This window comes from Phoxinus phoxinus, assembly GCF_949152265.1.
Source record: "Phoxinus phoxinus genome assembly, chromosome: 5".
Classification (NCBI taxonomy): Eukaryota; Metazoa; Chordata; class Actinopteri; order Cypriniformes; family Leuciscidae; genus Phoxinus; species Phoxinus phoxinus.
Window position 1 is genome coordinate 1,748,609 of NC_136880.1, and position 14,572 is coordinate 1,763,180.

Genomic DNA, 14,572 nt, shown 5'->3' on the forward strand with positions numbered 1-14,572 from the left:
GAGTAAGTTTACATGTTGATATTGAAGGAGTTAGTTAACATGTAGATGCAAATGAATGAGTTATTTGACATGTAGTTGCAAAGTTACTTATAGTTAGTAGAATGTCTAAATTTGACTATCGAAATAAAATGTAACCTAAAAGTATAATATTATATTTAATACACAGCCTGCAAAACCCCTGTCCTGGGAACAAAAACCAGTCTCTGTCGTGAAAGCATTTGTCTTAATATCAAGGTGTTTTTTTTGTTTTAATCTGGTTACAAAAAAAACAGCTTTTACTTTGGATGTTTAAATAAAACATTATTATTACTGAGACGTCGCATTTGTAAGAACCTGTGCGATACATAGCAACAGCCTCCGCTACAGTGTTTGTGTTGTTGAGAAAACTGCTTTATATCACACGAGTGTGTGTGTGTGACTCACGGCTGGGATCGAAGGCTGAGGACTTTAATGAAAGGGTGTGTCGGAGGTGAACATTCACACACTGACCGCAAACACAACAGAAGCAGGGCTGATATCAGTGCGAAAAGCACAACTGCCCAGAGGACTACATCCAATCAAACAAACTAGCAAGCTAATAATACGCTTCCTGATTTTGACATCCCGATCCCAAAAGTCAAGTAGGCTATAATCCTAGACTAGGCTACATCTCTCTGGATCATTCTTTTCATGTTTAAAATGATTAATTGAGGATTTTTTTTATGTCAAGTGTCTTTCAATCGGTGAATAAAGTGTAATAAGAGTCCCAATACTGCCTTTCCACATTTCCACATTTAAATGTTCACTTCAAATCTATTTTTTTTAAAATAAAAAACAAATCCTGTAACACTAATATACTGTCACCACTAGATGGCAGGCTCATTTAAATTATGCTAATCCACAAATATTAAAACAGTTTCGGGTTAAAAAAAAGCACACACACACACACACACACACACACACACACACACACACACACACACACTGTATACAGTATATAATTTTAGCTGGACAATAACTTTATTCTAGAGCTGCTGTAAAGCCCAAACAATATTTGTTACGTTAACAATATTGTGTTAAAAGTGGTATAAATAAAGGTGACTTAACTATAGACACACACACACACACACACACACACACACACACACACACACACACACACACACACGGTCTTGTTTAACACTAGATTTAACTGATCAAACTTGTGTATTGTCATTTAAATAGTCCTGCAACCAGTTTGGCCAGTAGAGAGCAGCAATTACTGCATAATGAAACCAGCAGTATCACCCTCGCACTAAAATATTTATTAAAGAGCATTAATTGCTTGGTTCTTTAAAATATAATGTAATGTTTAAAACATAATGTTTTCTCTAAAAACAAAAGTAGCTATTACAGGCTACTCATGTAGAACCCGAAGTTGAGCACACACACACACACACACACACAGTTTTAATCAATGCCAGCAGTGAGTGCGTGTTGACGGGGGTGTTGATCTGAGATCCGCCATCGCTCGGATCATCACCGGAGAGCGCGAGGGAACGCGACGGAACGCGTGAAAACACTCGCGTCAGAAGAGAGATTCCTGAGCGCGTGAGTGGATCATGACGCGTGTCTCAGTGTAATGTCACGCGCAGCGGGTCTGTGTGTGTGTGTGTGTGTCTGTACAGGTGTGTTACCTGTGGCTGTGAGTGTGTGAATGCTGGAAATGGACACGGAATTGAATCGCTGTCCTTGAACACTGGTGTTGTTGTTTTTCTTCTCGACTATAGGAACGCGTTTGGAGACAGACAGTGGGCCAAGCCGGTGACTTTACTCTATTGATTGATCGCGATCAGTCCGTGACGCTCTGTGAACGGGTGAAGACACGCAAACCACTCCCCGAGCACCGCACGCGAAGCTCTCCGTGCGTTTGATCAGTGTGAACGCGGGGAGTGTGTGTGTTTGCCGCAGTATGTGTGAGACGGTGATGGCCGTGTCTCAACAGCTGACGGACATCGAGCCTCATCCACCGGAGAACGGCTTCGTCACCCCCGAAACCAGCAACGCGCCCGGCTTACTCTCGCAGATCGACGCCCGCGTCCTGCCTAGCGTGGGCGGATTCGGGAAGTATCAGAAACAGCTGATCGTTTTAACATGGATCCCGGCCATTTTCATCGGCTTCAGCCAGTTTTCGGACAATTTTCTCCTGGCTCAGCCTCAGCCTCAGCCGAACACACCGTGCGCGCGAGTGCAGTCCAACAACAACGCGCTCGCGACCACTGTCGCGCCGCACGAGATGCTCACCGGCGGCAGTAATGATAGCAGCGGCACCAACGCGCCGTGCATCTGTGAGCACTCGGGGAATAACCTGGAAAATGGACTGGAGAGGAATGTGGTGACCAAGGTAAGAGTGCGCGTGTGTTGAACACAGGTGTAGAACAGCGATATTAACGCAGGCCTGAGGTTCAGATGTAGAAACATGGCGTTAATGTGCGATTTTCATGATAAGAGGACCCACATGAGAGCATGTGTAAAGGTGAGTTTGTTTACAAAGCGTGCCTTACAGCTCTCTGTACACACACACACACACACACACACACACACACACACACACACACACACACACACACACACACACACACACACTAGGCTACAGGGTGAGAATGGCATTGCTGACAGAGATGAATATGAGTAATCTGCATGAACAGCCGTCACGGGGTGTCATGTCACCGGGTTCCCTCATGCTGACCAGATGACATAACCACCACATAAACCACCAGCACCCTTTAGCCAGTGCTGTCCTGCCCTTCGGCCTCCATTAGCCGGTCAGTGTGTGTTGTGCAATGAGGAATGTGGGTCAACAAACCCTACGGATTACACAGTAGCCTTCTGAGATAAGAGAAAGCCACCATGGGCTCTAAGTTTATCATATTAGTGTCACATTATGAAGATAATCTGCATCTTTTTCTGGAGATTCTCTGGCTGGATGCTCGTATCACGATGGCAGATTAAGTGCGAGTAATTCTGGGTATGCAGCCATTTTAGATTAGTTGTGTCAGTGTCAGAAACTAAGTTGTTTTCTCAAATGTGAATAAAGTAGATAAGCTGTGCGCGGTCGTGAATCAGCAAACTGGCACAGAAGCATCAGTTTACCAGTAGCCGGTTGGCATGCCTGTCAAAGTGAGACATTGTTTATTAAACTGTGATCCATATGTTCAGTTATGGCTTCTTGAACACATGCTGTGATGTGAATTCAGCATTTGGTTTCTTTATCCTGAACTCTGAAACTGAGTGAGAGATATTGGACAGTCAGTCTTGTTTTGGTTTGTGTCATCAAAACATGATTTGACATGAGATATGAACTTGAGGTGACATTTATGTGCTATATAGGAAGGAAATGCTGTCTGATTGGCTCTAATGTTATCGGGTCACATGAGAAACACCTCATGCATGTTTGAGCTTCTGTTCACTGTATTTGATGCGCTTTATGAATCAAGTGTGAATTAATATATGATAGTCATATAAACGTATCGATCTAGTGTTGGGCAACGATTCATCGCATCCAAAATAAAAGTTGTGTTTACATAAAATATGTGTGTACTGTGTATATTATTTTGTATAAATACACAACCATGCATATATTTAAGATAAATGTGTTATGTATATGTATATAATATAAATTATGTATATATTTAGGCTATTTACAGTAGGCTATGCATATGTGTGTATTTATATGTACAAAATAATTATACACAGTGCACACACCTATATTATGTAAACACAAACTTTTATTTTGGATGCGATTAATCGTTGCCCAACACTAGAAATAACTGATAGTTATTATAAACTGATAAACTGATAGTTATTATAAACTGATAAACTGATAGTTATTATAAACTGATAGTTATTATAAACTGATAAACTGATAGTTAATATAAACTGATAAACTGATAGTTATATGAACTGATAAACTGATAGTTATTATAAACTGATAGTTATATGAACTGATAAACTGATAGTTATATGAACTGACCGCATCTCTACAGAAGACCACTTGACCACAGATTGAACCACTTGGTTAATGTGGATTACTTTATCATATGGCCGTTATGTACTTTACTTTTTAAAGCTATTGATTATTACCTAGACTTTGAATGGATGGACAGAAATGATGAGAGGATATTAAGAATATCTGTATGTGCTGAAAGTCTGAAAACGACACGAGGGCGAGTAAGTGATGACAGTATTAGTATTGTTGGGTGTCAGGAATGTTGCCGTATCCGTAGTTTAACTGATTTAGTGCATACGTGTGTGTGTTGTAGTCAGTGTCCTCATCCTGCACAGCCGGTTGTGTGTGTTCAGTAATGAAGGATTGCTTCGGCTTGGACACGCTGACAGGATTCGCTGAGGGCGTCTGTGAACTCCTGAAGTGACCCGATGCCGAGCTGAGGAAATCCAACCGGGTTAGATCAGATTAAACATGTTCACAAAGCTCGGTATGAACGCTCTCGCCGGGTTAGATCAGATTAAACATGTTCACAAAGCTCGGTATGAACGCTCTCGCCGGGTTAGATCAGATTAAACATGTTCACAAAGCTCGGTATGAACGCTCTCGCCGGGTTAGATCAGATTAAACATGTTCACAAAGCTCGGTATGAACGCTCTCGCCGGGTTAGATCAGATTAAACATGTTCACAAAGCTCGGTATGAACGCTCTCGCCGGGTTAGATCAGATTAAACATGTTCACAAAGCTCGGTATGAACGCTCTCGCCGGGTTAGATCAGATTAAACATGTTCACAAAGCTCGGTATGAACGCTCTCGCCGGGTTAGATCAGAATAAACATGTTCACAAAGCTCGGTATGAACGCTCTCGCCGGGTTAGATCAGATTAAACATGTTCACAAAGCTCGGTATGAACGCTCTCGCCGGGTTAGATCAGATTAAACATGTTCACAAAGCTCGGTATGAACGCTCTCGCCGGGTTAGATCAGATTAAACATGTTCACAAAGCTCGGTATGAACGCTCTCGCCGGGTTAGATCAGATTAAACATGCTCACAAAGCTCGGTATGAACGCTCTCGGGTCTGATCCAGAGTTTGTGAGTAGCTCCGAAGCTGAAAGTGTGACATCATCAGTGAACAGCCAATCACAGGGCACCTGGAGAGCGTCGGGTTGATACACTTCTCTTCTGAAGATTAGAGATCGTTATGACAAAGATCATGAAATTAAAGGCCTTCCACAAGGCAGGAACACACACGGCTGCTCAGCGGAAATATCTGAGTATATCAGCGCATGACGGGGAATTAGACAAAATTACAATTCATATAATATTAATGTAATATATAATTAGCAGCAAAAGATGGGCAATTCTATCTCTACATAAATGTAAATAAATTGAATAAATGCATTGTATTTGATCTCTACAGTTTGTCCACTCTACGCGGCTGTAATTTGTAGCGAGAGACGCAGGGGGCGGGGCTTTATTGCACATGTCACTTTACTCACAGCTGATTGGTCCAGCTAGGGTTTGCGGGAAAGGTTAGCCGTGTAGCGTAAGTTACCATGGTCATTAAACCCGCTAAAAACCAATCCACCTTCTTGAGCCCGAAAACCAGAGTTTGCTCAAACTTCTCTGGGTATCAGCTGAACCCAGCTTGTGCATCGGTGTCATACGGTCAGCCGAGAGCACCTCTGTTCTCCAGCACCTGTGCAGCACCCCGTCAGCCGCGGTCATGAGTGTTTCATGTACAAGCTGAAGTTCTGCCTTCTTCCTAACGTCATCTTTTTCTGCCAACCATCGGGGAAACGGTAACACTATTCTGCTGTTCTCCATCTTCATCTGTCTTCAGTGTCAGTGTTCCTGAACTCCTGAAACGCCTCCACTGTAGTCTCGAGTTTCTTCCGGGAACGAACACGTCACAATATTCCTCATTATAATAATTAATGCGCAGAATAAAGGGGCGGGGCCTGGTTGAGTTAGTTAGTAGTGTGTTAAACTGGCGGTTATGGTAAGGGACGGGACTTTCCCAAACACACTCGAAGCGCTCGACCAATCACAACACACTGCTCCAGCCGACCAATCAGAGCACAGTGTGCCTTTCAGAAGGAGGGGCTTCATAGAGACAGGAAGTGAACCGAGCGTTACTGACAGACTGGGAAGAGAGGAGCCGCAACAATGGAGAATATGAGGAAGATAATCAACATTCAAGCAGGAAAACCTGTTCTAGTAGAGCCTGAGAACAGGACTTTTAGAAAGGGCATAATAGGTCTTATTTAAATCTTTATGGATCTCATTTCCTGTTTTAAAAAATAAAACAAGTAGTACAACAAATTCAATACATTTGAGAACTGTGTAAACATAGACACTGGGTTTGTTCCTCATTTACAATAATCTAATGTAATCTTGTACAGAGCAACTCTTCAGTATATTTGAGCCGTTTTCTGTATTAATAGACACTTTCTGCTCCTTACAAAGTCCGAACCGGAGAACGTCACAGACTCTAAAACCTCTAAAACAAAGCTACATTTATGCCAGAAGAACTTTTTTTTTAGCAAATACATATTCAGTCCCGTCTCCTCCACTGACCAGTTCTGAAGTCATGAGACATAAATAAACCTGTGCATATTCGCATTACATAACACATATACAAGCATATACAACTATACTGAGAAAATAGTTTAATGCTTACATGCTTAATTCTTTCATGTTTTCCATGTTTTGTAGTATTGCACCTGCTTTAGCTATAATTCAACATACACTTTTCATTTCTAATGGGATAGCAACTGGCAAAAAAATGAGTGTATGATGGCAATCGGTATCTTCTGTTGAGTGTTTGTGTCGTTTTGAAGCGGACTTCTCTGGCGCTGTACGCAGCAGACACCATGTTTTGCATAAGTGATGCAATAGCTTCGGTTATTTCCTTGAGCATTTGAGCTCCTGTCATAAGGGTGACGCTCTCAAATACCCGAATGATCAATATTTGTTCAGTTGAGTCAGGTTGGCTTCGAGGTGTGTGTGTGTTTGTGGTTTTGACTGCACACACAGTTTCGTTGTAATAATCACTTGACAGGTCTTGGAAATGTCTTGCCCAAAGTGTCCCAAACTACCGATGGACAGTTTATTTTTCACATGAAGTCATATTCATATAGTGTCCTCCCATTTGCCTGTTCTGTTCTCTCACTTGTACATCTAGTACGAAACTTTACAATATCATCAATAATGTAACCACAAAAACATCTATTCGATATTGTGACACACTACACTGTGCTCCAAATTATTATGCAAGCGACTTTCAAGAAAACATTCAGATTTAAGTTTTTCAAAGAAAGTTTTTGATGTTTTATTTCTCATGTCTGTTCAGATAACAGTTATCCGTACCTCACGTAATACATCTGAGATGATTTAACAGATGCCAGATCTTCTAATCATAATTGATCTCTGGCTAATTTGGTTCTTCAAATGAATTTGCGGATTTGATTAAAACGGGGTTAGGGTTAGGGTTAGGTTAGTGAGTGTGATTAAGGTGTCTGAGATTACTGCGAGTTCTTGTTCATTGGAAAGGTCGGATATATCGATATTCGAAACCACAATCAACAACGAGGCGATTGGCTGGTGGCAAGACAGCAACGTAATGACATCAATTAAAAAATAGAACGTCACACACTGATGAAAAACGTGAATTTCTGGACCATAACAATAAAAGGTATAATAGATAAATGAAATGTACTGTTTGTTACTTGATTCCCAATTATTTCCATTATTTCATGGTTTCTAGTATTCGTACAGGCTTTTAATTTCAGTGTTGTAATAATTAGACATTCGTTTGGCATAATTTAGTTAAATAAAACCAAAGCTCACCAAGAGAAAGCCCTACAGTGTGCGCAGAAATGCATGAATGCATGAATAGTTTTATTGACTGACGAATGCTGTGCTGCAATGGATGGTGTAGATGATGGGTTTGTGAATGTCCACCACTTTCCAACATGTGGGCTGGGATATTGGGAAGTGAGATGGAAGGTCCCTTTAGGGTCTCAAAGTGACTTCTGCAAGATATGTGGACTTTATAACTGACCACTTTCTGCTATGGGATAAAAAGAAGGATCGTGCCTTCTGAAATTAAAGGATTTTCATTCAGGATAATGCAATATACCATGCTGCAAAAAACACCACAGCAATATGTATTTCTACACCCACTGTATGTAATATTATGTTAATATATTGTTTTTAATAGGTTTAGTTAACAACAATAAGCCTGCACCAAGAACAGAGTACAAGATGCTTTACAAAGTCTCAAAGAACTCAATGAGATCAATTATGAAATAAGACTCCATGCTGACTGGAAAAGCAGTAAATCCAGCACGCTATCGGCACTCTCATAACCCTCAACGTGCATTTCTCAGCTATGTGATAACAGCGTTTCCCTGTAAATGCACTGTAATTAAAAGCACAACATTAAACTCCCAGTGGATCTTGGCACATCCCCAAGGAGAAGCAGGTTTACTGGGAGTCTCCGCTCCACGCAGATGAGACTGATTTAGAGTAGTTGTGTAACAGTTTCACATCGAGTGAGAAGAAGATCGCTCCAGCTGTGAGGAATGATAATGGTCCAAAACCTGCGAGCGAATCCACAGAGGAATGATCGGTTTTGCAATGTTTAGGAGGAAAGGAGGAATGCGTCATAGAGAATAGAAAAAAAGATATGCACAAAAATAACTTGATTTAATCATGGACAGCGGCTCAACACAGTTGACACATGTTATCTCTACTCAAATACTTCATGTCGGATGAACTTGATTGAATCAGGTTATTTGGACCCGTCCATTTAGTTGAGTTCATCCTACATGAATAAAGTTTTTTCTTTCCTTTACTCGTGTTAAGTGCTGGTAAGCAGAAGATGGTACAGGTTACATCCACGGTGTTCCCATAGTAGTTGCTTTTATTCGATTAAATCCTCGACCCAAACACGCACTCGACACACTTCACCACACTGAACATCCTCTAAAAACTCCAATGTAACAGAAAATCTTGTAAATAACTTCATAGAGCAACAAGCCTGTCTATTTTCTCATCTGACTAAAGATTCATAAAATAAAATACACTTTACTTCAAACATTTGCTCTCCCTATCCAGTCCTATACAGAGCATGATGGGAAATGGAAATCCTGTTTTCTATATTTGATTGAGCTACTCGACACACACACACACACACACACACACACACACACACACACACACACACACACACACACACACACACACACACACACACACACACACACACACACACACTCTCTCTCTCAACATGAAAACTGTAACCGTTTGAAGTCAGTTTAACATAACGCAATCCTGTTTGAAAGAGAACCCTGATACAGAGGTGTTTCATCAAAATGAATTATTGAAATAACTGATATGATTGATATCTTCTGGCGTGTGAAGGAGAGATTCCCTCTGACTGAGGCGGGCAGGAGGGAAAAGTCCCTGAAAATAGTGCTTGTTCTTGTTCTGTGATCTCCATCGGGACAAACCGCAGATTGTGATTTCTAATTCCATCTGAGGCCCGAGGGCTTCGACTTTAATGAGATGAGGTGAACAGGAGAACATCCTCATCATCACTGGGAGAAGCAGAGCTGGAGGAACTCTCACTGGTTCTGATGGCTGTAGTGGTCCTCATCACTGGGAGAAGCAGAGCTAGAGGAACTCTCACTGGTTCTGATGGCTGTAATGATCCTCATCACTGGGAGAAGCAGAGCTGGAGGAACTCACTGGTTCTGATGGCTGTAGTGATCCTCATCACTGGGAGAAGCAGAGCTGGAGGAACTCACTGGTTCTGATGGCTGTGGTGATCCTCATCACTGGGAGAAGCAGAGCTGGATGAACTCTCACTGGTTCTGATGGCTGTGGTGATCCTCATCACTGGGAGAAGCAGAGCTGGAGGAACTCTCACTGGTTCTTATGGCTGTGGTGATCCTCATCACTGGGAGAAGCAGAGCTGGAGGAACTCTCACTGGTTCTGATGGCTGTAATGATCCTCATCACTGGGAGAAGCAGAGCTGGAGGAACTCTCACTGGTTCTGATGGCTGTAGTGATCATCATTACTGGGAGAAGCAGAGCTGGAGGATCTCTCACTGGTTCTGATGGCTGTAGTGATCCTCATCACTGGGAGAAGCAGAGCTGGAGGAACTCTCACTGGTTCTGATGGCTGTAGTGATCATCATTACTGGGAGAAGCAGAGCTGGAGGATCTCTCACTGGTTCTGATGACTGTAGTGATCCTCATTACTGGGAGAAGCAGAGCTGGAGGAACTCTCACTGGTTCTGATGGCTGAAGTGATCCTCATCATCACTGGGAGAAGCAGAGCTGGAGGAACTCACTGGTTCTGATGGCTGTGGTGATCCTCATCACTGGGAGAAGCAGAGCTGGAGGAACTCTCACTGGTTCTGATGGCTGTAGTGATCCTCATCATCACTGGGAGAAGCAGAGCTGGAGGAACTCTCACTGGTTCTGATGGCTGTAGTGATCCTCATTACTGGGAGAAGCAGAGCTGGAGGAACTCTCACTGGTTCTGATGGCTGAAGTGATCCTCATCATCACTGGGAGAAGCAGAGCTGGAGGAACTCACTGGTTCTGATGGCTGTGGTGATCCTCATCACTGGGAGAAGCAGAGCTGGAGGAACTCTCACTGGTTCTGATGGCTGTAGTGATCATCATTACTGGGAGAAGCAGAGCTAGAGGAACTCTCACTGGTTCTGATGGCTGTAATGATCCTCATCACTGGGAGAAGCAGAGCTGGAGGATCTCTCACTGGTTCTGATGACTGTAGTGATCCTCATCATCACTGGGAGAAGCAGAGCTGGAGGAACTCACTGGTTCTGATGGCTGTAGTGATCCTCATTACTGGGAGAAGCAGAGCTGGAGGAACTCACTGGTTCTGATGGCTGTGGTGATCCTCATCACTGGGAGAAGCAGAGCTGGAGGAACTCTCACTGGTTCTGATGGCTGTAGTGATCATCATTACTGGGAGAAGCAGAGCTGGAGGATCTCTCACTGGTTCTGATGGCTGTAGTGATCCTCATCACTGGGAGAAGCAGAGCTGGAGGAACTCTCACTGGTTCTGTGTGCAGGATCAGGCCTGAAGGGTTTGGATTCAGTGATAAGAGAGTATATAGGATAAAACTGATGAATGAAACTGCTAGAATGTGTTGTGGTGAAGCTGATTTGCTGCTGGAGCTTCTTTAACTCGCTGTCTTTATCGATGTAGGATAAACACACTGCTCTAAATAAAACCTCCTATTTCATGAAAATAATCATTTTATTCTGTATAACAACTTTCAAGCCATCCATAAGTCAAGGCCTAGGAATGATTGTGCAATCAAGAATATTAAATGTAAAAAGTTGTTTGGATGATAGAAGTGAAGATGCTGTCAGTGATTTCCTATTGGATCGGCAGCTTTTGATTAAATTACGTCTAGAGTGTATTAGATTATCAACTTCAGGCAGCAGAGGACACTTGAGGACTAATCCTTACATTATGCTTTTACTAGTGAGTGCTTTTACATGTTTGAGTGAGAGTGTGTGTGTGTGTGTTTGAGTGATTGAGCGAGTGAGTGAGTGATTGAGCGATTGAGTGAGTGATTGAGCGAGTGAGTGAGTGAGTGAGTGAGTGATTGAGCGAGTGAGTGAGTGATTGAGCGAGTGAGTGAGTGATTGAGCGAGTGAGTGAGTGATTGAGCGAGTGAGTGAGTGATTGAGCGAGTGAGTGAGTGATTGAGCGAGTGAGTGAGCGAGTGAGTGAGTGATTGAGCGAGTGAGTGAGTGATTGAGCGAGTGAGTGATTGAGCGAGCGAGTGAGTGATTGAGCGAGTGAGAGTGATTGAGCGAGTGAGTGAGTGATTGAGCGAGTGAGTGAGTGAGCGGGAGCAAGTGAGAGTGAGTGATTGAGCGAGCGAGCGAACGAGTGATTGAGCGAGTGAGCAAGTGAGCGGGTGAGAGTGATTGTGCGAACGAGTGATTGAGCGAGTGAGTGAGTGATTGAGCGAATGAGTGAGTGTGTGAGCGAGTGAGCGTGCGAGCGAGTGATTGAGTGAGTGAGTGGGAGCAAGTGAGTGGGAGCAAGTGAGAGTGAGTGTGTGATTTAGCGAGTGAGTGATTGAGTGTGAGTGAGTGAGCGGGAGCAAGTGAGAGTGAGTGTGTGATTTAGCGAGTGAGTGATTGAGTGTGAGTGAGTGAGCGGGAGCAAGTGAGAGTGAGTGATTGAGCGAGTGAGTGAGTGATTGAGCGAGGGAGAGTGTGCGAGCGAGTGAGCGTGCGAGCGAGTGATTGAGTGAGTGGGAGCAAGTGAGAGTGAGTGTGTGATTTAGCGAGTGATTGAGTGTGAGTGAGTGAGAGCGAGCGAGTGAGCGTGCGAGTGAGCGTGCGAGTGAGCGTGCGAATGAGCGAGCGAGCGATTGAGTGAGTGAGCGAGTGAGTGAGTGATTGAGTGAATGCGAGTGAGTGATTGTGCAAGTGAGTGAGTGAGTGAGTGAGTGAGTGAGTGTGCGAGTGAGTGAGGTGTGTGAGCGAGCGAGTGTGTGTGTGTGTGTGTGTGTGTGTGTGTGTGTGTGTGTGGTTGTGCGTGTGCGTGTGTGTGTGTGTGAGTGAGTGAGTGAACTCCAACTGGCCGATATCTGCAGATGGACTCTGCCTCGCAGCAACTAGCACTGACTGCAGAAATCAGGGCAAAAGTCGTGGTGTACAGCCTTAAGCTGCAAAAACAACTCATGCTAAACTTACATGACCTTACACATCTACACATCTACACACACACACCTACACATCTACACACCAGTAATGCCTGCTGGGTGAGTCTCCTTCATCAATGTCGAGTGGAAGTGCCTGTGTCATGGATATTAACTGCATGTCGGTCAACTAGACATAATGGAGTCACATGTTCAGTTGGCTGTCATTTATTGGCCTAAATATGACAATGTAAGATACAGAACATTTAAAAAGCACATTTATTGGCCGATGTGATATATTGTGCATCCATATTCCTAGTGTACAGTCAAACCAAAAATTATGCAGACACCATATATAATTTGTGATATTTGTTTACTAGTGTGTGCAGGACTCTGTGAGGAGAGCAAAATAAAGTAAACTGATATATTATACCCCATAATTCTTCATACAGTGACTACCAGTACAATGTATAACAATTTGGGAACAAAAATTATTCAGACACTTTGAGCTGATCATGAATACATTTTGGTTTGACTGTATATAGCATATAGTACATTAAGCCTAACACTTTACTTTGGAAATTTCTGGAATATCAAAATGACTAATTTAAAACAGTATTGCAAACTAGATTTGAACAGTTTTTGAAGAAAACGTGAATAATGCTATACATGTGCGAAACTCTGCAGTGGGTTGAAATTGTTTTGATGATGCATATTGTACTGATGATGTCATAGACACTGCGCTGTCATATAAGCAAATATGGCTTAATATGTTAATCATTACCCATCGAGTTTATATCTGCAGTCCGCCTGTTCTTCCTACATGCAGTTTAATTGGTTATTTATGCGGAGTCTGGGATTTCCCCCCTCATTGAAAGTGTGTGTGAGTAGCCGAGACCAGCACAACTTATGAAGTGGTCATTCTGAATAGTGTTAAAGTTGTGAATTTAATTTAAGCGCAAAGTTAGTATATGGCGTAAAACATTTGCGAATAAAGCATTGTTTCCGTCCCATGTGTTCAAGAGAACAAAATCGTGACTTCCTGGGAATTGGGGTAAAATATCAGTAATAAACTCTTCGATCTCTTTCCTCCTCCATCATAAACGAGTGTGTGTCGTCGCGTCAGAGAAACACAGTAAACGCTGTCATGTTCTCTTGCGTTCGGGAACACACTCGTGTGTGAGACGCTTCTGGAGGGAATTACACCACATCATTCTGAACACACACTTTGACTCCGGCGTTTCAGAAACACCAAACCAACGTTTGAGACGCTGCGACGCCATTGGTCCACTGGTTACTCCAGTTATCCAATCACAGCCTCTGATGAGGCAAAGTCACCTGAGGTTTTAGTTGCACATCGAGGGATTTATTCGATTAATATGTCTCCATCGTAGTTTATGCGCATATATTATCAGATTTAAAAAATTATCCATTTCAAGTGAGCACATATGTTTTTTATGAGCATTTTTTTATATTTTTGCATTACCATCCAGCGTTTTTTATGAAATATCCCAAAATGCGCCTAAAAATAGTTGGATTGAAACACGGCTATAGTTGCGATCCTAACTGCCGTATTGTGTTCCAGATATACGGCACAGATTCATTTTCGTTCACCAATAAGGCAATCCCAGATTGTGCTACACTAAAGAGTTATTCAAGATCTAGGAAGACGCTGAAATGATGCTGCGATGCCATTGGTTAGGCCAGTTATCCAATCACATCCATTTATATCGTGTGCATGTGCATGTCTTATCAGATACAAAAATATCTGCCTCAATTGTGCTTTTTATGCACTTTTTAAACCCTCAGACGGTCTTCGTTTCGGAGTCACCTCCTGGGCCTTCCCGGTCAGAAGTGACCGGACACCTAAAAATTAAATTTCCTCCATCCCAGTAAA

General features: G+C 42.7%; 1 protein-coding gene across 2 annotated transcripts in view; it reads left to right on the forward strand.

Moving 5' to 3' along the window:
• The first annotated feature begins 1,419 nt into the window (after positions 1 to 1,419).
• LOC306998021 (solute carrier family 22 member 23) overlaps positions 1,420 to 14,572 on the forward strand; it is a 61,650-nt gene continuing 48,497 nt past the window's right edge. The window contains exons 1-2 of one of the 2 annotated variants that reach the window (XM_079611739.1): positions 1,420 to 1,569; positions 1,749 to 2,362. In XM_079611739.1, the coding sequence (XP_079467865.1) occupies positions 1,931 to 2,362 (432 nt within the window). In that variant the 5' untranslated portion in view covers positions 1,420 to 1,569; positions 1,749 to 1,930. The other variant, XM_079611738.1, reaches the window with a different exon arrangement.